The sequence below is a fragment of the Podarcis bocagei genome, assembly GCF_964188305.1.
Source record: "Podarcis bocagei genome assembly, chromosome: 14".
In the NCBI taxonomy this organism is placed as follows: domain Eukaryota; kingdom Metazoa; phylum Chordata; class Lepidosauria; order Squamata; family Lacertidae; genus Podarcis; species Podarcis bocagei.
The window spans coordinates 53,955,975-53,979,406 of NC_138139.1; the positions used below are offsets into that span (position 1 = coordinate 53,955,975).

At 47.9% G+C, this 23,432-nt stretch overlaps 1 protein-coding gene and 1 long non-coding RNA gene across 9 annotated transcripts in view; one reads left to right on the plus strand and one right to left on the minus strand.

The window, feature by feature from the left end:
• The window catches only part of SDK1 (sidekick cell adhesion molecule 1), a 598,536-nt gene extending 580,262 nt beyond the window's left edge, over positions 1–18,274 (plus strand). For 5 of the 7 annotated variants that reach the window (XM_081169333.1, XM_081169338.1, XM_081169335.1 and 2 more), the window contains 3 exons: positions 3,444–3,615; positions 6,242–6,371; positions 17,616–18,274. In XM_081169333.1, coding sequence (XP_081025459.1) covers positions 3,444–3,615; positions 6,242–6,371; positions 17,616–17,888 — 575 coding nt within the window. In that variant the 3' untranslated portion in view covers positions 17,889–18,274. The remainder of the gene's footprint in view (positions 1–3,443; positions 3,616–6,241; positions 6,372–17,615) is intronic. The other 2 variants (XM_081169337.1, XM_081169339.1) reach the window with 1 other exon arrangement.
• Positions 15,305–23,432, minus strand: part of LOC308573134 — a 58,210-nt gene continuing 50,082 nt past the window's right edge. Inside the window, exons 2-3 of one of the 2 annotated variants that reach the window (XR_014001950.1) lie at positions 16,258–16,308; positions 15,305–15,479 (exon numbers count right to left, since the gene is read on the minus strand). This is a non-coding gene — a long non-coding RNA (uncharacterized lncRNA). The remainder of the gene's footprint in view (positions 15,480–16,257; positions 16,309–23,432) is intronic. The other variant, XR_014001949.1, reaches the window with a different exon arrangement.

Sequence of the window (23,432 nt, forward strand, 5' to 3'; positions counted from 1 at the left end):
CCAGCTGCTGCCAGTTGTGCGTGATGCTTCAGTAACCTGCACGGACTTGTGAAATATGCATTAGTTTTAAGAGCCAGGGGTTTCCTGGAACTTCTAGCGTGCAGGTGGAGGAAGTCACTGTGTCCTGGGCTCTGTGGTGCTGCACCGCTAATAAAAGATTTGGGGCAAGGCAATGGGAAGAGGGAGTATTAGGGACTGGCTAAGGAAAGCCATCTTTTCTTTTCTGAAGACTCAGCGATTCAATGCTCAAAGAAAGGATTTATATATCCCCCACCTTCCCCCAGTATAAATTCACTTCTAACAAGTGTTAGTAAATCAGGTTTTATTCCCCTGGGATTTGAAATGTATGAATGCCATGGCATTTTACTGAGCTAATGTTATTACAGGCTTCTATGCACAGTGCATAGACAAATCTCTCATCTCCTTCCTTGTGCTCTCCATCTGGAGGATGCACATGAAAAGGCAGCTCTGTCCTCCACCTTTCTGCCAAGCCTTAATGCAGCATCACAGCTGAAGTCTGGGATCAAATAGCTGCCTGTTGTAGCAGAGGAGATTTATGGCTGGCCTAGGGGTGGGGTGGGAGGAGAGCATGCTCATTAAATGAGCTCTCGCTGTGTGTGTGTGTGTGTGTGTGTGTGTGTGTGTGTGTGTCTGTCTGTCTGTCTGTCTGTCTCTCCTCTCAGAGTCCTGTGGGGTTACACAGCTGGGGCAGCAAGGCCCTTGAGTTGCAGGGCACACAACAGATCTTACAGGGCAGTTGTGAGGATAAAGGGAGGGACAGGAATGTCCTCCGAGTTCCCTCCATGAAGCTGAAATGTATCAATAACAAGTAGCTAAATGCAAAGCTAACCCCCCTGCCTTAATGCAGGCTGCCCGAGCAACAGGTGACCCTCTAAGTCAAAGGCAAGTCACCCGCCATGTATGGTGGTCAGCCAGGAGCTAAATAAACCTCCTGTTTTTCCTGCCTGCCCTGGTCTACAGAATGAGAGTGGGGTGGATGGGTTGTTGAGCCCCTGGCAGGTGGACTACACTCATCTAGATGGGTTGCCAGCTGTGCAGAGATGCCCTTGGTTTGGGCATATAGCCCTCTGGCTACTAACCCTTGTGGAATGCAAGCACTGAATTCTGTTCTGGATTCTGCATTTTAAAGCCTGAGCAAATTGCACGTTGGGTGTAAGATCTGTTTACCGTTTGGTAACCCCAGAATATATTTCCTCATGCTTCTCTAGCTTCTGGCACTCTTTTTTAAGAGCTGAATTTTTGGAAATGCTATCCTGTCCCTATAGCTCGTGATGTGGCCTCTTCTATGAAGGTAGTGGAGCAATGATTTTGTTCTCAGTGAGCGCTCTGCGCAGCACTAGAAGCTGGAATATGTCGAGCTCACAACTCGCAGGGATGCAACTGTGCAAACCAATACAGCCTTCCTTGTGTGCAAGTAAATTTCTTCGAGCAAACAGACATAGCACTGTGCTGTTGTCCTGGGCAAGCCCACACTTTCTGCCGAACTGGAGCAAAGAGCAATCGCGGAAAATTCCATTGCCACTTGTTCCAATTCAGCAGTTAAACATAGGCTTTCCTGGGGAAAGTGCCAGGACAAATAAAACTAAACAAAAACAAAAACACTTGGGCACAGACCTGGAAAGCCAGGACCTGTGCTTAGAAATGTGGGTATGGACGAGCCCTTAACCAGGAAAAGAGACAGAATGCGATGTAGCAGCAAACTAGGTGGTGCTGTGGACAGTAGCACTTCAGACCGAAGATGGTGAATACCTTTAAAAATGCTCCCTGCAAATAAACAAAACATGAGCACACTAGGGAGAAAAGTTACAGCCCACTCCCTCCTGTGCTAGTTTTCTTCTTACAGTGAGTTCATGCAAAGGAATATTCAGGAATGTAACCCTGCATTCTGAAGGGGCGTTGATCCCTTCTGCCACCTCAGGGTGCTATTAAGTCTCCTCATTCTGTTGCATGCAGGCCAGACCTTGGTGCCACTGAGCTGAGTCAAAGGTGTTTCTCAGTAAACATTGGAGGGGCAGGCAGCAGAGCTGTAATCCTAAACATACTTCCTCAGGAATAAATCCCACTGAAATCAATGGAGCTTTACTTTCAAGATAACTTGAATGAGATTCGGGGGCTGTGTAACTTGAAAGCCTCTCTTGTGTTCTCAGGGTACACAGGTGAGAGGAGCTGTTTAAGCCTGAGAGCACTTAATCTGTTTGCTTTAAATTTTGCTCCAGGCATCTGTGCCTGATGGCGAAACCTGTATGTGATTACAAATCTTGCTTACCATCAGAGCCCCAGAACCCCCTTAAGGGGAAAAAAAACCCTTACAAAAGAAGAAATTGCAAATTGCTGGTGTTGTCCTAATGAAATGCGACATTGTAGGTCAGGAGTCGCCAACCTTTTTGGACTAGTGAATTTTGGGAGCATTCTGGGCGTCCCAGTCACAAAATGCCTAAATTAGGAAATAATAATGCAAAATTAGAAAGACAACCTTATGCTTGCTGTGAGATGTCAACGATGTCCTGCCAGCCCTAGTTACGGAAATATCACGCACAGAGAGATGCACAGATGTTGCTGTCTAATAACAACAGGGAGCAATCCTCAGGACTGGGGAAAATGTAGCCCCACCTCTCAGATTTCACAGAAATTGCCCAACTGCACTGACTGCCTGTCACTTTTCGGGCCCAATTCAAAGCATTGGTTTTGACCTATAAAGCTGTAAACAGCTCAGGACCGCAATACACCAAGGACCGCCTCTCCTTATATAAATCAGCCCAGACCCTGTGATCATCATCTGAGGTTCTTCTTAGTGTGCCTCCTCTACAAGAGGTCTGGAGAGCATCAACATGAGAACAGGCCTTTTCTGTGGTGGCCCCCATGTGTGGAATGCTTTCCCCAGGGAAGCTCGCCTGGTGCCTTCATATCTTTAGGCACCAAGCAAAAGTGTTACTCTTCACCTAGGACTTTGGCTGTTAAACAATCTATGGGCTTTAAACTATATTAGTATGTTATGTATTTTTGTGTTTTTATATTGTAAACCACCCTGTGATCCTTGGATGAAGGGCGGTATAGACATTTAATAATTAATCATAATAAGAAAAGGTACCTGCACATTTTGCTCTGTGACTTTCTTTCCAGAAGGGCTAGAAATCTGCTTTTTTAAAAATAAAAAAAGCTCAAGAGTCTGGGGCACTTCCCCAGGAAGCCCACTGGAAACTTTTAACAGGCAGCATTGCGCCCGTGGGCACCAGGTTGGTGAGCCCTTTTGTAGAAATTATTTGTGAAAACATGGACGAAAAATTGCCTCGTTGGTAGTACTCCAATAATCAGGGAAACATAGCAAATTCCTGTGACAAACTGTCTTGTCTTCATAGCAAAGACCTTGTTAAAAGGAAGTATGATTGTCTGAAAATGCCGGTTCTCTCCCTGTCTTCATGCAGAGCCAGGGCAGGAACTTTGCCTGCGCTCATTCTGTCGCCGTTTGTCCCCAGGAAAAAGTATTTCCAATGTGGAAGAATCTGTCACTCTGGATAATGGGGGGTTTACAGCCCTTGAGCTCAACAGCCGGCACCTCAACGTCAAAAACACTTTCTCCAAGAAGAATGGGACGAGGTAAGGCAGCTCTGAGCCCCACGCGGCCTGGACCCATGGCTCTCAGCATCCGGCCAAGCACAGGCGCTCTGGAGAAGGGCTGCAGGCAGGATGAGACCCTTGCCATCAAGGAGTGTGTTTTATATGCTTATTTATTCCAGTTTGGAACCCACGCCAGACTCAGGGCTAGGGGCATATCGCTGCATATTTAAAAACGCACACATAAAATATCCCCTTGAAACAAAACATGAAGAGGTAAAAACTTACAAACCCTCCAAGTGTCCCTATTTTCCAGGGACAGTTCCAGATTTACAGAAGCCATCCCGGTTTCTGATTTGATTCTGGAATGTCCCGCTTTTCCTTAGGACGTCCCTATTTTCGTCAGAGAAATTTTGGAGGGTATGAGTTATGCGACTCCCAAGCCAAGGAGATAAGTCACTATACAACCTTTAGAAGACATCTGAAGGCAGTCCTAGATAGGGATGGTTTTTTTTAGTGTTTTATTATTATTATTTATATGCTGGAAGCAGCCCAGCATGGCTGGGGCAACCCAGTCAGGTGAATGGGGTATTATTATTATTATTATTATTATTATTATTATTATTATTATTATTATTATTATTTAGGACGTTCCTATTTTCATCAAAGAAACGTTGGGAGGTATGAACTTACACCTTCCAGATCTTTCATTCCTGCCTACACACTTTACCCAGCTTAGCCCCCACCCCTGCAAAAAGAAAAGAAAAATTCAGCCAAATTAGACGTAACTCTTCTGAAAGATGCTCCCTGGGCACAGTAAATTCAACAGCTGTGGTGCAGCAGGCAGCCCTTTTCCTTGAGCGTGGATTGGGGTGGGGGAAGCTAGTACAAAACTCGGTCTCCCCCTCGGCAATGAGAAGCTCAGTGCAGTCTTTGGGAAGCAAGTTTTCCTTAAGATGAAAGAGCACCAGAGAGATCCATGGTGTCTTCGGAGTGATCTATTACCGTATTTTTCGTCCCATAGGACGCACCTAGTTTTTTGGGGGGGAAATAAAGGAAAAAAAATTTCCCTTTATTTCCCCCCCAAAAGCAGGTCAGGGAAACCGAACCAGGTCGAGGAACAGCGGGATGGCGGCACTGCGCCTCCCTGCTGCCCCCCGAGCTTGTGGGGCTGGCCGATGTCTGCCCGGCACGAGGGGCGCTCTGCATCAGGGCGCCCGCCCGCCGGGCGGCAGGCTGCTATGCGCAGCGTGGGGAGCCTTGCGGGGAACTCCTGCAAGGCTCCCCACGCTGCGGATGTCTGCCCGGCACGAGGGGCGCTCTGCTTCAGGGCGCCCCTCGCGCTGGGCGGCAGGCTGCTATCTGCAGCCTAGACCTCCCTGCGGGACCTCCCGCAGGGCTGCCTAGGCTGCGGATGTGTTCCCGAAGCCTGGAGAGCGAGAGGGGTCGGTGCGCACCAACCCCTCTCGCTCTCCAAGCTTCAGCAAAAGCCTGCATTCACCCTATAGGACGCACCCAGATTTCCCCTTCATTTTTGGAGGGGAAAAAGTGCGTCCTATAGGGCGAAAAATACGGTTACCAGTGTTTTAGGCTGAGCAAATATTACAGGTGCGCAGAAGCCAGCCCAGACTGTGCTGGTCCGAAATGAAATCCTAAAGCAACCCCAAAGCCACATCCAAAATGGTTTTCTTCACACAGACACACATCCTCCCCCCTCAGCCCAGATAGGCCAGTTTCTGCTCCACCGTGTTGGGTGCAACCTTGATTCCGGGTCCTTGGAGCAGCCAAATGAGTGTTGATGTGCCAGTGCCCCTTATTAAGGATTGGGCCACGCTAAGCCTCAAGGAAGGAAGACAGCATGACAACCCACATCATGTAGGCTGAGCTGTCATAAGCATCAAAGTCCCTCTGTCTGCTCTGTGAGTCTGTGGCTGAATTAACCCAGCCGGTCTACCACCCCGATAATTGCATAGAAGGACATGGATCACCATTCTTCCAAATTTGTGATATGGTCATGCAACAGCGCTTGAAAACTTTGGTTATATAACACGCATGTGTTACAGGCAGTGCCGGATTTATGTATAAGCTAAACAAGCTATAGCTTAGGGCCTCACACTCTTAGGGGCCCCCCAAAAATGTAAAGGAAAAAAGCCTGGATGTACATTTCTAAAATATAAGATAAAAAACAAATAAAATAAAACCTACATACAGCAACAGTGTTTTGTGTTGTGCATGGACCTATGAGGTCCATAAATTACCAAATAGCATATATTCAACACAAAAACCAGCTACAATTTGTTGTTGACAAAGGACAGCTGGACATATAAAGGGCCTTCAGTAGCTTAGGGCCTCATCACACCTAAATCCAGCCCTGGTTACAGGGTAAGAAGCAATAATACACATGTGCTTCTGTTGACTTGCCTCCTTTACCTGTGTCCTTGAATACTTTTTCCAGTTTCTCCTCACGTAACTGGTTGTTGCTTTTTAGGTTTGTATTTGAAATTCACAAAATACTTTGCTTGTTTGTTTTTTAAATGAGCTGCACAAAATGCCCTCAAGTTTCAGCTATACACACATATTTTTTTTTAAAAAAAAAGATTAGAGTACATGCGTTCTGCTTGATAGCTGTGACAGCCCATAACTCCCCCCCCCCTTTTGCTGCATCCAGATCTCCTCCTCGCCCAAGCCCTGGTGGACTCCACTATTCCGACGAGGACATCTGTAACAAGTACAATGGAGCAGTGCTGACGGAAAGCGTCGCCCTCAGTGAGAAACCCCTGGATGCTTCAGAATCAGAGGTGAGTTTGTTGCCCTGTGGTTGAGGGTTGGCAGGCAAGTTCATAGAATCATAAAATTGTAGAATTGGAAATGACCCTGTGGGATAGCCAGTCCAACCCCCTGCAATGCAGGGATCTCAGCTAAAGCACTGCTGACAGATGGCCATCTAACCTCTGTTATGAACTTCCAGTCAAGGAGAGTCCACTACCTCCTGAGGGAGTATGTTCCACTGTCAAACAGCTCTTAACATCAGAATTATTATTATTTACTTACTGTAGTGGTTGGGAGTTACTCGTGAGTAATCCTGCTCCGTTTGAGCATCGGATTGCCTGGTTAAACCCTCCGGACTACGCAGCCCATCTTTGCGTGGCTGCCCTTAGTCACTCGTAGAATCTGTCTGTGGGCGTTTCTTAAAGCGTTGCCAACATAAGAGTTGTTTGACGCCCAATCGTTTCCGCCTCTCACTGCGCGGGAGTCTCCTGCGCAGGGTGGGCGTGGGCAGCGGGGTGCTTGGGCTCTCCTCACTCACTTCCAACGAAGAGTCCGGGAGACCCTGCACCTCCCTGTCCCGTTGCTCTCCTGGATCCCTGGTGTTACACTCATTCTCTTCCCCTTCTTCCCAGCTGAGTCTCCCCCTAGCGCTGGAACCTTCTCCTGCAGAATCAGAGACCCTCTCCTTCTCCCGTGCCTCTGATGGCAGTTCCCTGACACTTACTTATACCCCACCCATCTGGCTGGGTTGCCACAGCCACTCTGGACCACTTCCAACAAAATATAAAAACAGAGCAAAAGTCAGAAAGTTATTCCTCATGTTTAGTCAGAATCGCCTTTCCTGTAACTTAATTCATTGGTTTGGGTCCTCCTTCTGGAGCAGGAACAAACAAGCTTGCTCCATCTTCCATTTGACAGCCCTTTAGATATTTGAAGATGGCTCTCATATCTCCTCTTTTCCAGGCTAAACATGCCCAATTCCCTCAACCGTTCCTCATCAGGCTTGGTTTCCAGACCCTTGATCATCTTAGTTTCCCTCCTCTGCACACGTTCCAGCTTGTCAATATCTTTCTTAAATTGTGGTGCCCAGAACTGGACACCAGGTGTGGTGCGGAAACCAGAACTGGACACCCGGAACTGGACACCAGGTGTGGTCTGACCAAGGCAGAACAGAGTGGAACTATGACTTCCCTTGTTCGGAACACTATACTTTTGTTGATGCAGCCTAGAATAGCATTAGCTTTTCTTGCTGCTGAATCACACTGTTGCATAGGAGCCAACTCCTAGGGGCCGAGGGGTCCTAGGCTCCCCCAATAAAATATTTGAGGGGGCTGGAACCCCCCCCAAGTTTAATGGCCATTGCCATTCAAAGGGTGTGCGCGCACCGTGTTATGTGATCAATTATAGGAACGGGGCTTATCTCTCCCCCCAAAAAATATTTTATTCAAGTTGGCACCCCTGCCTCCATAAATTTATCTAACCCTATTTTAAAGACATCCAACTTGGTGGCTATGCCAGCCTCCAGTGGGAGGGAGTTCTCCATGCAGAAGGGCTTTCTTTGATCTTTCCTGAATCATTTCATCAGCATCTATCACATCTCCACTTACTCGCCTTTTCTCTAAATGAAAAAGTCCCAAATGCTGCAACTTTTCCTCTTGGGGTGCCTCTCCACCCCCTCAAATATTTGGGTTGCCCTTTTCTAACTCTACAACATCCCTTGTAAGGCGACCAGAACTGGGCACAGTATTCTGCCAACATTCATCTTTGTTGGAGTTCTATCATTATGAGAGAGGGAGGAAAACCTCTCCCTGGGCCCTTCATCCACACCAAGCGTGATGTTATATGCATTTGTCCTGGCCCTTCTTTTTCACCTTTTCTCTGCTCTAAAAACCCCAGGCTTGAGAGCTCCAGCTCTCCCCCTTCACTCTGCTAATGTGCCCAAGCAGTTAAGATGGGAAGAGGGAAGATTCCCGCCACTGGCAATCATGCCAAGCCCTGCTTTGCCTCCTGGGATCTCTCAGTATTCTGAACAGGCCGAGCCAGGATACTGTCTGCATGGCAAATGTAACAAGTAGCCTGGCTCGGAGACGTGGAGAAATAATTAACTTTCCTTAAAGTACGAGGCTCGTATGTTAAGAAGGCCTTGCACGGGGCTGAGATAACTTGACAAAGGAAATGACTGACTGTTTCCCAAGCACCACATGTCCACAGATCCAAGACAAGTAGCGTCTGTCCTGAGGATGCGAAAAGGCTTGTAGCGCTGCTGGAGTCTGATGCCATCCGAGGAGGCTGGAGACAGTGGCGGAGGAAGTGAGCAGGGGGCGGGGTCACCCCAGGTGCCAGCCTGGGGGGGGGTGACATTGCCGTGGGCGGGAGCCTCCCCATTGGGACAACGCTCACACGTGCAACGTGCCATGCCCCCGCCACCCCGGGTCCCAAAGCCCCTTCCTCCGTGACTGGTTGGAGGCAGAGAGAGTGGCTGCACACCTTACCTCTCTTGGACTCAGGTGACCCATGGGGGCCTGGTTTCAAAGCAGAAGTCCCTGAGAAGCTGAAATGGTGAGGTGGGGTGGGTGTCCCGGGCTCAAGAGTGCATGTCCTCCATCAAATTCTCCCTACAATTTGGTTTCAGAAGTGGCAGAACAGAATGCAGAGGCATTTTGGGAAGATGCTGTGGAAACCTTGAGGAATTACCAGAAGCCCTTTTCTTACATTTATATCTTGAGAGTCCACTCCCAGCTCTCTTTCAAGCCTCCCAGATGTTTACCAACATCTGTCCATACCTAATCTATGGTGGGATTGGCTCAGAAGAAACGAAAGAGAGAAAATACTTGTGAAACGGCACTTAGGAAAAAGCTGTCAAACTCATCCCAGGGTTTTGCCACCTCTTGTGGCTTTTATCCAAATGGTACTGGGTTCGAAATGCAGTGTGGTCTTTGTCTACCCATTATTTGTCTTTTCATTGGGCGAACGATCCCTGTGTTGCAGGAGGTTGGACTAGATGACCCTCGGGGTCCCTTCCAAATCATACAATTCTATTCTTTGCTTATCAGCAGTGACAGAAGGCCAGGCCTAAGATAGCAGGTGAATTTTAGAAGTGGTGTTTGGAAGGGTCGGTTGGGAACTCAGTTGTAAACTTCACCCCTCCTATGTGGACAGGCTGTAGCTCAGTGACAGAGATCTGCCTTACATGTAGAAGTCCCAATCCCCAAAATCTCCAAGTGGGGGGGGGGACCCTAGAAAGTCACTGCTGTCAGTCAGTGTCAGCAATACAGAGCAAGATGGACCTGTGGCCTGATTCAGAATCAGGTAGCTTCTGATGTTCCTCTGCTGAAATCCTGACCAAAATCTAGCTGGTCTAATCAGTAAGAGAAAGCAGTGGGCCCTGAAAGAGGACTAGCTTGCCCTTTTATCAAGAAGAATCCGAGAAGAACCCAGCTCAGGCAACGGAGCAGGGAGGCAGATGACAGTCCGCCTTCCTTCTCTGTTGGTTGTCTGCCTTCCTCCTCTCCTTAATTGCCTCTGGCGACCACTGGCTGCTTTGCGTTGCCCTCTGACCAGCCTGCCAGGTAGGCAGCATCCCTCGTTGTCCCGTCTCCAGCCGTTCCTGGCGATGTACATACATTATCTTGAGATTATACTCCCAGTGGCTCTGCTCCTCTCCCTTTGACAACCTGGAATTAAACCTGCCATTAGCGGAGCGTGCTGGGCATAAATATGAATGTCGCCATGCCGCTTTTTGTTATTCATGTCAGGAGTTCCATGTGCCGGTTCCTGATAGTGCATAATGACCATCTCCTGCCCGAGGCAACTCCTGCATGCAGGCGCGGCGGACGCAGAGGTCGCCGGAGTCTATCCATTCTCTCGTTACGCTCTTTCCTTGCCCTTGATGTCAAGCATACGGAGCCCAGGGCTTCCTAGCAGAGCCTCGCAGCTGAGGCACAGGCCAGCTTTTGTGGCAGGCGAAATGAGGCCCCCATTTTCCTCCAGAGCTTTGATATCCAATCAGTCTCCACTGGCCCTTTGATGCCTGCTTGTTTCCAGCAGTGTGCACTTGGAGAAAATACTAATGGACACGCTCAGAGGTGACAGGCTCTTTTGATCATCGTGGAAAAATGGCTTTAGCCATATTTGTGTGTGTGTGTGTGTGTGTGTGTGTGTGTGTGTGTGGTGCATCAAATTTATCTCATTCTATTATCTTTCCTGGTGCCATTTTAGGGTGGTGGCTGTTGTTTTCCTTCAGCTTTTGTTATTCTAAGGCTTCCGAGGAGATGAGCTTTTGCTTACCCAAGGATTTCAACCACTCCGTCTTCACGGGGGAAAGATGTTGTGCAGGATGTGGGGGACGAAGCACCTCATTCCTTAGGAGGACTTGGCCAGATGCTCTTCCGTGCGCAGCCGAGCCTATTTAAGCTTGTCAAAGGGCCGTTTCCCTTTGATAAAACTTCCTGTGTACAGGATGCCATCAAATGCCGAGACAGCCAAGGCCAAAATCATCTCGATACATTTTCCCGTTAAATCTTCATCCCCAGGCTTTAAGATGTTGCAGCTGTGCTCATGATGGAGAGGCAACCTTCTGTCACACACGTCCCCCTGACTGATGCTGTGGTTGCTGCAGCCTGGCTCCGAAGCACACGAGCGGCTCATGCTGTAGATTTGAGCCCTGGATCTATCACTGGCCACTGAAGTGAAACATTCCAGTGCTCAAATCCACAGTATGAGCCGCTCATGTGCTTGGAGGGCAGGTGTGGGTGGAGGGCAGGGGCTGGATTATGGCAGTAGGGCAGGCCTTAGATACATACACGCTTTCCCCCAGCGCTGCTTGCTTGGGTCTGCAGAAGGGCCAGCCCTATCAATAGGCAGAGTCCAAAGGCCAATCAGGGCTCCCCCCAAAATTCCTGTCCAACCCCCCAAATACAGGGAGCTAGCAAAAGTCCATCTTGCTTAGGAAAGGAGGGCACTACGGTGGAAAGTTGGGGGAGGAGCAGCCCAATATAGCCTTTACCCTCTCAAACTTAACAGGCTGCAATAGCCATGTGAACACCCCCCAACTCCTGCCACAGGCAATACCACCTGTGTCCTCTTTTGCAGGGGGAGCTCTGGTGTAGCAAAGACACCCCCATTGAAATTGGGAGTGACATCTTTCAAAATCCTGTTTATTCGAGGGCAGGTGAACACATTCCAAAACAGACCTGCACTTGAGGGGTGGAGCGTTTGCAAGAGAGACCTGGCAAGCCAAGGCAGTTTAACGCCTTGCCCAATTCTCCTCTACAGAAGCCCCCTCCCCCTTAACCCATTCCCCATTTAGCCAGGCATGGAGACCAGAGAAGGAGGACACCGAGGGTTGCATTTCACAAGAGAACTGGCAGAAGTGAGGAAGCGCCAGCACCCCCTCCCCTGCCTCTTCTCCCTACAACCCCACCCCATGCCTTCCTCAGCCATGGGGTCGAAAACATATATTTGCTGAAGCAGACACAGAGTTGTGCCCTGAACCCACACTGACCTCCTGTGACCCTATTTAAGCAGCATGGCTGTTAAGCTGAAAGTTTTGGACGCCCTCCAACATAAATAAAGGCTTTTAATGAGGTCAAGCCACTTGCATAAATAATGTTTTTTTCCACCCACACTGCTAGAAAAGCCATACAGAGCAAAAAATTGAGAGATGAGAAAGAGAGAGAGAGAGAGAGCTTGCCCTGTTGCAAATAGGAACGCACGAAGCTGCCTTATAGAGAGTCAGATCATTGCTCCATCTTGCTCACTGCTGTCCACGCTGACTGACAGCTGCTCTCCAGGGTTCGAGGCAGGAGTCGCTTTCCCATCCATACCTGCAAGTGCCGGAGATTCAGCAGACGTCTAGTGTCCAGATCAAGAGAACCAATAGTACCACTCTCTTCTGCCTTGGTCAAAACACACCTGGAGTATTGTGTCCAGTTCTGGGTGCCACAGTTTAAGAAGGATATTGACAAGCTGGAAGTTTTGCCGATGATCAAGGGTCTGGGAGGGATTTGGATCTGCTTAGCCTGGATAAGACTGAAAGGTGATAGAATAGCCACCTCCAGTGCCGGATTTATGTATAAGCTAAACAAGCTATAGTTTAGGGCCCCACTCTCTTGGAGGCCCCCCCCCAAAAAAAATTTCACTTTGAATATACTTCTGCTTAATTGTATTTCAATTCAACAATTACTTTGATAAAATACTTATTTTGTTATGTGCAAATGGCTTGAGAAACCTATTAGGTCCATAAATTACCATATAGCATATATTCAACAAGAAAAACAGCAGCAATTTGTTGTTGACAAAGGACAGCTGGACATAGAAAGGGCCCCATTGCCTTCAGGAGCTTAGGGCCTCATCAAACCTAAATCCAGCCCTGGCCACCTCCATCACTTGGAAGATGGAGCAAGCTTGTTTTCTGTAGGAGCCAAACCAATGGATTAAAATTGCAAGGAAAGGAATTCCAACCAAACATTAGGGAGAGCTTCCATTTGACATTGGAACGGACCATCTCAGAAGGTGGTGGACTCTCTTCGCTGGAGGTTTTTAAGCAGAGGTTGGGTGGCCATCTGTCAGGGGTGCTTTAGCTGTGATTCCTGAACTTCAGGGGGTTGGACTAGATGACCCTTGGTGTCCTCTACAGGTGTATGGTTCTACAAGCCTGGGACCTTCTGCCCACAGCATGACCACTCTGTCTCCCAAAGCAGACACACAGGCAGTTGCTCGTGGGCCCCTTTAAGACTCATACAGGTTTCCAGGAGCCACGAGAGCCTTTCTTCTTCTGTGACTAACTAGCAGAGAATTTGTTCTTACCGGAACAGAGAGGATGCAGAGCAAGCCAGTCAGAACAGGGAGGCGGACAAAGGCAGAGCCCACTTAGGACTTGGCAGCCCCTTCCCACCCTCCTTGAGACCCCCGACAGTGTTGGGCGTATTTCCACTGCAGTCTTTTGAAAGCTCATGGATATACGGGGCTGTTCCCTCCGCCGCCAGCTATAAATAAATGCACACAATTCCTTTTCTCCAGCCATTTTCAAAAGAAATTTGACAGCCACAACTGTTTTTAAATTCCATGTAATGCCGGCCTTAGACTAAACTAGCCGGCTAGTCCCTAATTTGTCCCCCTAATAGCGTTTGTTTCTTTCATCTCGCCAATAAAAAAATACTTTAAATTGTCAGGCATTTTCTCTGTTTTGTTGCTTCCCAGGCATCCGCACACCTTTGCTTGTCAATTTCTAATCTAGCGGTGCACCCATTCAGATTCAAGGCCGTTGCCGTTGCCTGGGCAACCGGCCTGCAGATGCGGCAAAGGAGTGGCCTGCCTGCCGCGCAGCCGAGGAGACGGCGGCCTGCAGCATTTCCATTTTGTCAATAGTTTTGAATCATTAAAAATAATATGTCCACTCTAAAGCATAATCCTGCTGGAGGAGCAATTTGTGTAATAATGGGGGGGGGAGGCGGGGGGAGGAACAGACTTCAAGAGTCCCCCTGAGTTAAGAGCGCCAGGATTGCTTTTCCCAGAACCCACCGAGTTCCAGATGGCGCGCTGGGCAGTTGTTAGCTGCGGCTGCATTTAAAACATTCAGGCACACCAGGGAAGGCTGGAGACGCACCGGCCCTTTTGGATCACCCCATTGTCTCCTGCTGCCCATAACCAGCCACCTCCACAGACCTGGCCGCCACCTTCCTCGCTCTGCCTTCCTCCGTGTTTCAGAAGAGGGTTGATTTACATTTCCGCTCCCAACATGCCTGGGATCACAGAGGTGGCTGTGACCAAGGGGTCGCTTCCCACAGTGTCTGCAGGTGGACAGGTCACTCAGCTGGTCTTCTTCCAGAGAAGTCTGTCTGTCTGTCTATCTGTCTATCTATCTATCTATCTATCTATCTATCTATCTATCTATCATCTATCTATCTGCTATCTACTATCTATCTATCTATCTATCTGCTATCTACTATCTATCTATCTATCTATCTATCTATCTATCTATCTACTATCTATCTATCTATCTATCTATCTATCTACCTATCTATCTATCTATCTATCTATCATCTATCTATCTATCTGCTTGCTTGCTTGCTTGCTTGCTTGCTTGCTTGCTTGCTTGCGTCCATTTTATGCATTATATTTTGCCTTACTCTAAAGCATCCCAGTGTGCATTTTGTAAGGAGGGCGTGCAGACCCCACGCACAGCTCAGCTGTACAGGCTCTGCCTCGCAAGCAGAAGGCCCTCAGCATCTCCAGGTAGCAGGGGAGAGACTCCTGGAGAGCTGCTGCCAGTCAGTGTAAACAATACTGAACTAGAATGGACCAAGGGTCTGACTCGGTCTAAGGCAGCTTCCTATTCCTGTGAGTTTGGGAGGTGGGAGTAGGCTGAAGGCATGAGTCCCTTCCAATTCTTGAATCCAAGAGGGATTCAATTGCTAGAATGGCCATGCAAGTTTCTTGGTAATGGTCCCCTTAAGTCTGGGTCATCAAGGTAACAAAGGGAGTGGCTCTGTGCCAGAAGCCAAATGGATGGGCCCCCTCCTTCAACTGTCTGTTAGTTAGAAAGACAAAAGCCAGAGTCCAGGGGTGTGTGAGCTGGAAGCAGGCTGGGCAGCTGGCAGACAGAGCCATGCTTGAGCTCTGGTGGAATCCAAGGCTGTAGCAGGGGGGGAGGAAAACCCTCTTGGGGTGTTAATGCTGTGAGTCCATCCGTATTGAGCTCAGGTTGTAGATATGTGTAAATAAACCGTATATCACAAAGACACCACAGTCTCTGTTGTCCTTCATGTCAAGGAAGCCAAACCCTGGTAAAACAATACCACTCAGAGATGGAGCTGGCATGCAACATTATGTAAAGAAGGAAGGGGAGAAGGAAATTGGCCCCTCTCATTTCATTTTGTTTCTGCTTGGCTGGATTCCTTATTACCTTGTAAGCCTCCCAGAGGCCCTGGTTGTTGGGCAATATAAAAATAACATACATAAATAATTCTCCTTATTTATATGCCTCCTAATAATGGAAGGTTATTTCTGATGGAGCATAGCAGGATGTGATGGTTTTCCTGAGGTCTTTTTGACACATTGGGGGAGGATGTGAGTTCCCACGGAGTCGTTGTCTTCGTATATCAGAAGTTCAGCAGGGTAGAGAGAGGAGAGCCTGTCTAAAAAGGAGAAAAGGCAAGGGGTTAATGATAGATAGCTTTTTAGGTGTGATCTTCGCCCTAGGAGCATTAGTCTGTCCTTGACAACATAAGGTGGCGTTTAAGACCATCTCCCTCTCCTAGTGGTTTTTAATTTTGGAGAGCCTGGAATCTTAAAGGCTGATTTCAAGAGGGAATTGAGAATGCATTCCCCATGCCGTGGGACAATTCAAAGGCCACAACTGCTTACTTATGTCAACATCCTTCATTTCTGAAGTTATTTGTACATCCTCAAGATGGGAAGCCCCCACAGGTTAAGGCAGCTCAAAAAATGACAATGGTGCATGTGACTGACTGTCCTTGCAATTTGCTGGCATGTTCATTGGAATCACTGTTAAGCAAAATCCCCATTTTGCACCCACAATGTCATTTTGGCAAATAGTACCTGCCTCGTATTTTTGACCAGTTCCATGATTAAGGCTTATGCTCCAATTGGTACTAGATTCATAATCTCTTGACTATACTGACTATTGTTATCAGTATCATCATTTTGTGTTAACACATGTAAAATATTGTGGAGCTTTTTTCAATAGACTTTGTATTTTGGATGGTCAAATACTTTTCTTCATTACCTTTCCTAATTAGCTAGCGTGCCTTTCCTAATGTGCAGTTTGCATACCTGCTCTCTGCCCATTCTGGATTTCCCCTACCTCGTTCCATTCAATCCCCCCCCACCCCCACCCCCCGTGTCTCACCCCCCCCCCCCAAAAAATCACATGGATAACATGCAGCTTCTTACCTAAATCCACTGCTGAAAAACAGGACATGGAATTTCTCATTATACGGGCAGCTGCAAAGTGTGAATTGATTTTATGCATTTCAAACTGTATCCTGCAAGGTTTAGGGTTCTCAAATGCATTTTAAGAAACAGCTAAAATACAGAATGTTGCATTTAAAGATAATAAATGAAATGCTTGGACCTTTGAATTTCTCCCGACAGATAAATAGCAATCGCCCTGAGCCAGGGTCAGAACAGGCCTTGCCATAAATTGAAGATGGTTGAGGTACCTTCCTCCTCCCCATGGGTTGGGGGGTGTTAATTGGGTAGGGTGGGCAGCCAGCAGATCTAAGCCACAGTCCAGAATCCTTTGCACAAGAGAAGCTAAACCCTGATTGAGTTGGTATGGAGGGGAGGCTTTTCATTTATTTGAAAGTATGGCATAGTATATTTTTATTTAAATTGTGTTGTACTCAAGTAAAAAACAAAACAAAAAACTGTGCATGGGGAAAATGTTCTACATCAGCAACATCAAGGAAGCAGATGAATTTTATCCAATAAAGGAAAGGGTCCAGCAGTCATTGCATGGGGCATGATATAATAAATCTGGGCCAGGCAAGCAAATTGGAAGGGCATGGAAGCAAAATGTTGAAGAGAAATAATCTCTTAGGGTCACCTATAATCAGATTGACTATAGCCAGCCTCGGATGAGGTTGCATTACCTGTCCCGTAACAAGACCGTTTTCCAAAATAATTGCACAAGTGTGCATTCCCACCATATATTGCTCAATGGACCAGTGGGTGAAAATAGCATCCGTCACTAACTGTCAGGCATCGGAGAAACAGCTTCCCCCCACCCCGCCCCCCCTTGTCCGTGCATCAGCAGAACAAAGCAATTAGAGTCCCTTACCAGTTTAAGAGTGTTTAATGATCATATCAAAGGAACAATGCAGCCATTCTCTGAATAAAGGTGCTTCCCTCCTACTCCTTCCCCCCAACTTATCTTTTTCACTTCCCCCTTCTTGCAACCTGATCTTGCAACCACTGAGCCTTCTGCGTAGCAGCCTGATCAGCTCTCCTTGCCTTTGGAGAGAGAGGCTGGACACTGTCAAGTGAAGGGGAGTCTGTTATCTCTCTCTCTCTCCCTGTTCTGCTTCTTCTAGCTGCTCCCCACTCAGCTCTGCCCAGCTGTTGTTTTCCAAACTATGCCCCTTTGCAAACCAATTCTCTAAATCTATACTGCTCCACTGTTCCTGGACGGCTTCAGGATCCTGGTCAGGAGCAGGAAGAGGGGAAGGTGCCCACCATTCCTCTTTGGAGCTGTAATCCTCAGTCTGGTCTTTGACACTAACAGACCTTTTCTCTCTTGAAACCTGCAGGCGACGGACTCGGACTACGAGGACGAGTTGCCCAAGCACTCCTTTGTCAACCACTACATGAGCGACCCCACGTACTACAACTCGTGGAAGCGTCAGCCAAAGACCACAAAGCACCCGGCGCCATACCGGTATGAGGAATGTGTGGCAAGCGAGGCCGAGCCTTACTTCCAGACTGTCATCACGACACAGAGCTCAGGAGGGGTGTACACCCCGACAGGACAGCCTGCGCCAGGCTCACGGACTCCAGTGACCGGCTTCTCCTCCTTCGTCTAACACCTGGGGGGGGGGGGAGAAGGGAAAGGAGGGGAAATCAGCCACGCCAACTCAGCCGCCAGCTGAGTTCGGGGCAACCGCCAACCCAACCGGATGACTGTATGCGTGGCAGGTGCAGTGAACTGTGGGTAAAAAAAAAAAATCTCTTATCAGGGTAGAATGGATGTACATGTGAATGTCTTCTTCTATTTTTCCCCTCCCAAGACAATCAACTCTTTAAGACATGGAGCTGACCTAGATGAACTTGCTTTGATTTTTCTTTTCCCCTCCTCCTCCTCCTTAAAGAAACCCCATCACACACAAATGATGGCAGTTTTAACCACTTTGGAATATGATTTAAGGGGATTTTTTAATTGATAATAAACAAAAATGCTTTTGTAACGCTGCTTTTGGAAGCAGCTTGCGATGTGTTCCTCTCTTTCCCCCACTTTCCTTTCTCAAGCCAAGGAGATGAATTCTGTTCTTGTGGAAACTTGGTGGCCCCATTGTGATGTAATTTGAAGCGGAAACCATCCTGCCTTCCGAACACTCTTCCCTTCTCCTGTTATCTGGGTGAATTAGGAGGCTGGGGGGACTTTTAAGAATGGTTTCTCTCTCACACACACAGACACTCTTTGCTGCTTCTGCCTTAGAAGCACCAGCCGAATCACTTAGTCTCAATGTCACGTCTTTCCTGTATGCCTGCGAGGTTCACTCCTGGTGGTTTTGTGATCAACCTTCTCTCTCACCTTTGTTTCTGTTCTGTTCCAGTTGAGCTTGTTGTGCTCCTAAAGATATCCCCCTCTCCAGGGTTTCTGTCAGACATGTCAGCTGACAAGCACCAAAAAAGCGTCAGGTCAACCACTCCCCCCCCCCCAAATCTGGGTGCCATCCAGATGTTTTGGACCACAGTTTCCACCCCTCTGCCTGGGGCAGATGGGAGTTGTGGTCCAACAACATCTGGGCTGCGTTAGGTGAAACAGCTGGGGGGGAGGCCTGACGAGGTGTCCGTTTTGCGCTTATTGTGGGTCTGGGTCCTCCTTTGTGGATTGCATGTGCCAATGTCCTTTGTAAATCTGAAAGAAAAGGAAAAACTGCCAGCAAGAAGAAGAGGGTCTGTGAAATGAATGCAGCATTTGTGGACCGGTGGGGAGAACGCGCTAGTTGGACAACACTTCTGTCATTTCTTTAAAAAGCGTCTTTCCATATAAAGGAAACCAACCGACCCCTCCCTCAGTTGCTGGGATGCTGTTCTGCAGCTTTGTAAAAAAAAAAAAAAAAGAGGGGGGTACATGTTGTTAACACCAGATTTATTTGATTTTTTTATAAAATGTATATTTTTAATGATTTTTTAAAAAAAATAATACAAAGACACATCAGACTCTACTGGGTGAGGGTTTCTTTGGTGCCTTTTTGTAATGATTCAGCAGAGCGTGCAAGACAAGCAGCCACAAGTCTCTGAGGAGTGAAGCTCCGGTGGGTTCGGGAACCACAGCGTTACCAGTTGCCTCCTGCCCATTCCCTCCCTGCACTGCTGCCTCTGTGCTCTGCAGCCAAGAGAGCCCCTCCCGAAAGGCGAAAGGCGGCTTTGTTCTTCCCCTTGTTGCAGGCTGCCCCGTCTTTGACCCACACGGGAAGCCGCTGGCTCGTTTATGCCAAGGCACATTATGTTCATTGCTGCATATCTGAAAGGGAGGCGCTGGTGGCAACTGCCCTGGAACAGAAAGGGCTGCTTGCACACAAACGGCATCTTCAGAATTGCTGCTTCCCCGGGTCCCTGCCCGGCCCCCCAGAACAAGGGCTCGGCCCTAAAAGCTGGCCTTCATCTTTGCCTGTGGCCCTCCTCTCGGGGCTTCCAGCCTTGAAACTCTTGTTTGCTCTTTGTTGCCGAGCTAAGGAGGCGGGAAGCTGTTCTGTCGTGCTTGTCCTGCCAGTCTCATGAGTCATTCCCATTTGTGTCCTGCCAGGGCAGGGCAGTCTATGCCAAAGCTGCGTTTGCATATCTGGACTGCTTCCGCCTCTGCTTTTTAAATCTCTGGATCAAGCCAAACTTGTATTTAAGTGAAATCGGAGTGGCAGGTGGTGTGTTGCTTTCACCGCAGATACACAGACTGCGAAGTTGCCGCATTGAGCCTCCTGAAGGGTCCCTTGGCACCTCCTGGAGAGAGGCCTCTTTGATCCTGTCCATTGCACTGTAAGAACAAGCAAGGTCACGCTGTGTGCTGATCTTGGGTTTGTTTTCTGCTGAAGCAAAAGGGGGGGGGGAATGATGCATAAAAGAGAAATTTCTGGAGCTGAAATGGTCAATGGGCGAATGGCCTTGCGTTCCCTACCTCTTCCATTTCTAGGTTTCAGAACTTGAGTTTCACCTCACAAGGCCTGTGCATGAAACCTCGTTTTAATTATGAACCTCAGCATTTTATTTTCTCTGAATGCGTTGCAACTACACGTCTTTGACAGCAAGTCCAATTGTTTAGGTCAACTTGAGAGTTAGATTCCCAGCAACACCACCTGCTCCTCCTCCTCCAGGCCTTTGAAGCTGAGGTCACTGTTCACATTTCCAGGGAACTCCTCCGTGTCACAGGTACAAAGTGCTACAGAGAGGGTGCTCCCTTCCTCGTAGCTTCCAGGGTTGTGTTCATATAATAAAGGGGGCCAGATGGAATGATGTGAAATATGGAAAGAACCAAGAGTGTTGCCATGATTGTTCTTCACTTCAACGAGTCTCCAGAGTCTTGCTTTAACTGATCGTGCTTGCTTCCATTTTGTGTCTTTGGGGTATAACACAAACCTGGATATAGCTGACTTTATATATTAATAGAAATCGTGCATATTAATAGAAATTATGCAGTGCATCTCCCCATGAAATCCAAGGAATTGCAGTGGTTTGGTGGTGTTGACTGGCTGATAGGACATTGCTGGGTCTCTTCTACTAAATGGGACCAGTGTGTTTGACTTTTCCTGCAATCTGTAAAAATAAGAATTGCCTTTCATGGATCAGACCAAAGTTCATCTAGTGCACCAACCTGTCTCTTTCATACAGCCATCCTTATGCACTGGGAAGACAGGTCATGTCTTGTTCTTTGACCCTTGACTCCAGAGTTAGAAGTATACTGTGGCTGAGTCCCATTTAGTTAGCAAGGCTGAACAACCGACTGCTTTCATTCTGTCTTCTTCCACTCAGGTGTGAGTGCCATAGTGGAAACACCATCAGCAACACTGAAGAGGGAGGGGTTAGCAGACTCACGGGAGAAAGAACTAGAGGGGGAAAACCCTAAAGGGAATCCTAAAAATAGCCCAGTGAGGAGCGAATGTGCTCAGTTTCAGAAGAATGCTGACTGACAGTTCAGAGAGGGAACAGAATGGAGTATTGTGCCGGAGGGCATGGCTGGCTGGCACACGCCACACTGCAACTTTTTCTTGCAGGTTCCACTTGTCTTCTCACCTATTATTATTTGTCCGATGTCTCACCTGCCCTTTACTGTGAAACCCCAGGGCTGGTTACTACAGTGTAAAAACACAATATGAGAATCAGTTAAAATAAATTAGGCCTTCTGAAGGATGATTCCTTTCAGAGAAGATCTGAAAGGAGTTTGGCAATCAGAAGGTTTCTTTCCGCCCACCCCACCTCTTAATGCACTTAAGACAACAACCATAGCCCCCGAAACAAGAATTTATCATGGAAAGAGACTTACAACAAGACGAGGAAATCCAGAAAGCCATTCCCTCCTTGCCCATCCATTGGCCTTTCAAATGGGAGACATCAGGGGTGATTCTTATAAGACTCGCTGACACTAACAGAGTAATTTCTGTTCTCCCAATCCACATCCATCTCTGTAATTGTGTTTTTATTGGCTGTGTTTATTCAGTTACAATTGAGTCCAGAGAGGGGAGGGCAATTGAAAGGCACAGAATTGGATATCCTCAAGACACAGGAATTAAATTATACTTCCCTCCCTTCATTATCATGTATTAGGGACTTGACAAGGCTGGGCTCCCCTATGCAGCCACCACAGCAGCTATAAAAATGGGATTAATCATGAGAGGGTTGGGGGTTTGGGGGTTTTCTCCCTCCTTTTTTTTGCTATTTACCATAGATGTGCCATAAATTGCTAGGTCTAGCAAGAAAGCTTTCCTGTATAGCTAAAAGCTTTGGGAATCATAATCTTGTTGAGAACATATCCTTTTAAAATGTTTCCGCAACCTTTCATCTAGAGAGGCCAGGATGCACAAATAGCCTGTTATTTTTGCCTTTCAGCTTGTCCAGATTTGCCTTCCCCTCCCACCATTTTTAGAACACTCAAGAAATTTCCTGCTACTTATAAAATCACCAGCTTCCCTCTCTGACCTGCTCATTCAATGGAGAGAACAACGAACCCAACAAAAACTTGTATTGAACCAAGGGACGATTGTGCAGCCCACTTGCAGCTTGAGCTGAGCAGGTTTAGTTTCTTCTTTCAGAGTGGGAGTCAGGCAGGTACTACCTCTCCCTTGATTTGATACTGAAGGTGCCTCTGAGCACATCTTCTTACATGGTTCTCCCATAAGTTACCAGAACTGAGCACTCCTGGTATCTCTTATTTCAGCAGCCCAATTTAGAGGGTGGGGGCTGTCGCTGCTGTGGTTAACTGGAAGTCAGAAACCTTTGTTGATGCACTGCGAACACATCACCATGTGTTAACATGAGTCAACCGTGTGATGCTGCAGCAAAATGAGCTAATATAATCCTCAGCTGCATCAACAGAAATAAAGTGTCCAATGCAATCGTACCACTCTACTCTGCCTTGGTCAGACCCCACCTGCAGTCCTCTGTCCAGCTCTGGGTATCCCAGTTTGAAAAGGCTACTGAGAAGCTGAGGGACGTGGGTGGCGCTGTGGGTGAAACCACAGAGCCTAGGACTTGCTGATCAGAAGGTTGGCAGTTCGAATCCCCTCGACGGGGTGAGCTCCCGTTGCTCGGTCCCTGCTCCTGCCAACCTAGCAGTTCAAAAGCACCTCAAAGTGCAAGTAGATAAATAGGTACCGTTCCAGCGGGAAGGTAAACGGCATTTCCGTACGCTGTTCTGGTTCACCAGAAGCGGCTTAGTCATCCTGGCCACATGACCTGGAAGCTGTACGCCCGCTCCCTCGGCCAGTAAAGCGAGATGAGCGCCCCAACCCCAGAGTCGGCTACAACCGGACCTAATGGTCAGGGGTCCCTTTACCTTTACCGAGAAGCTGAAACATGTGCACAGAAGAGTAACCAACATTATCAAAGACCTGGGAACCAAGTCTTATGAGGAATGGTTGAGAGAGTTGGGTGTGTTTAGCCTGGAGAAAAGAAGGCTGAGCGGGGATATGAGAGCCCTCTTCAAATATCTGATGGGTTGTGACATGGAAGATGGATTGTTTTCTCCTGCTCCAGAGGTAGGACCCGAATCAATCAAGTTACAAGAAAGGAGATTCTGACTAAATAACAGGAAGAACTTTCTGACAGTATGAGCTGCTCAACAGTAGACGGTTGTGGGCTCTCCTTCCTTGGAGGTTTTTAAGCAGAGGTTGGATGGCCATCTGCCGTGGATGTTT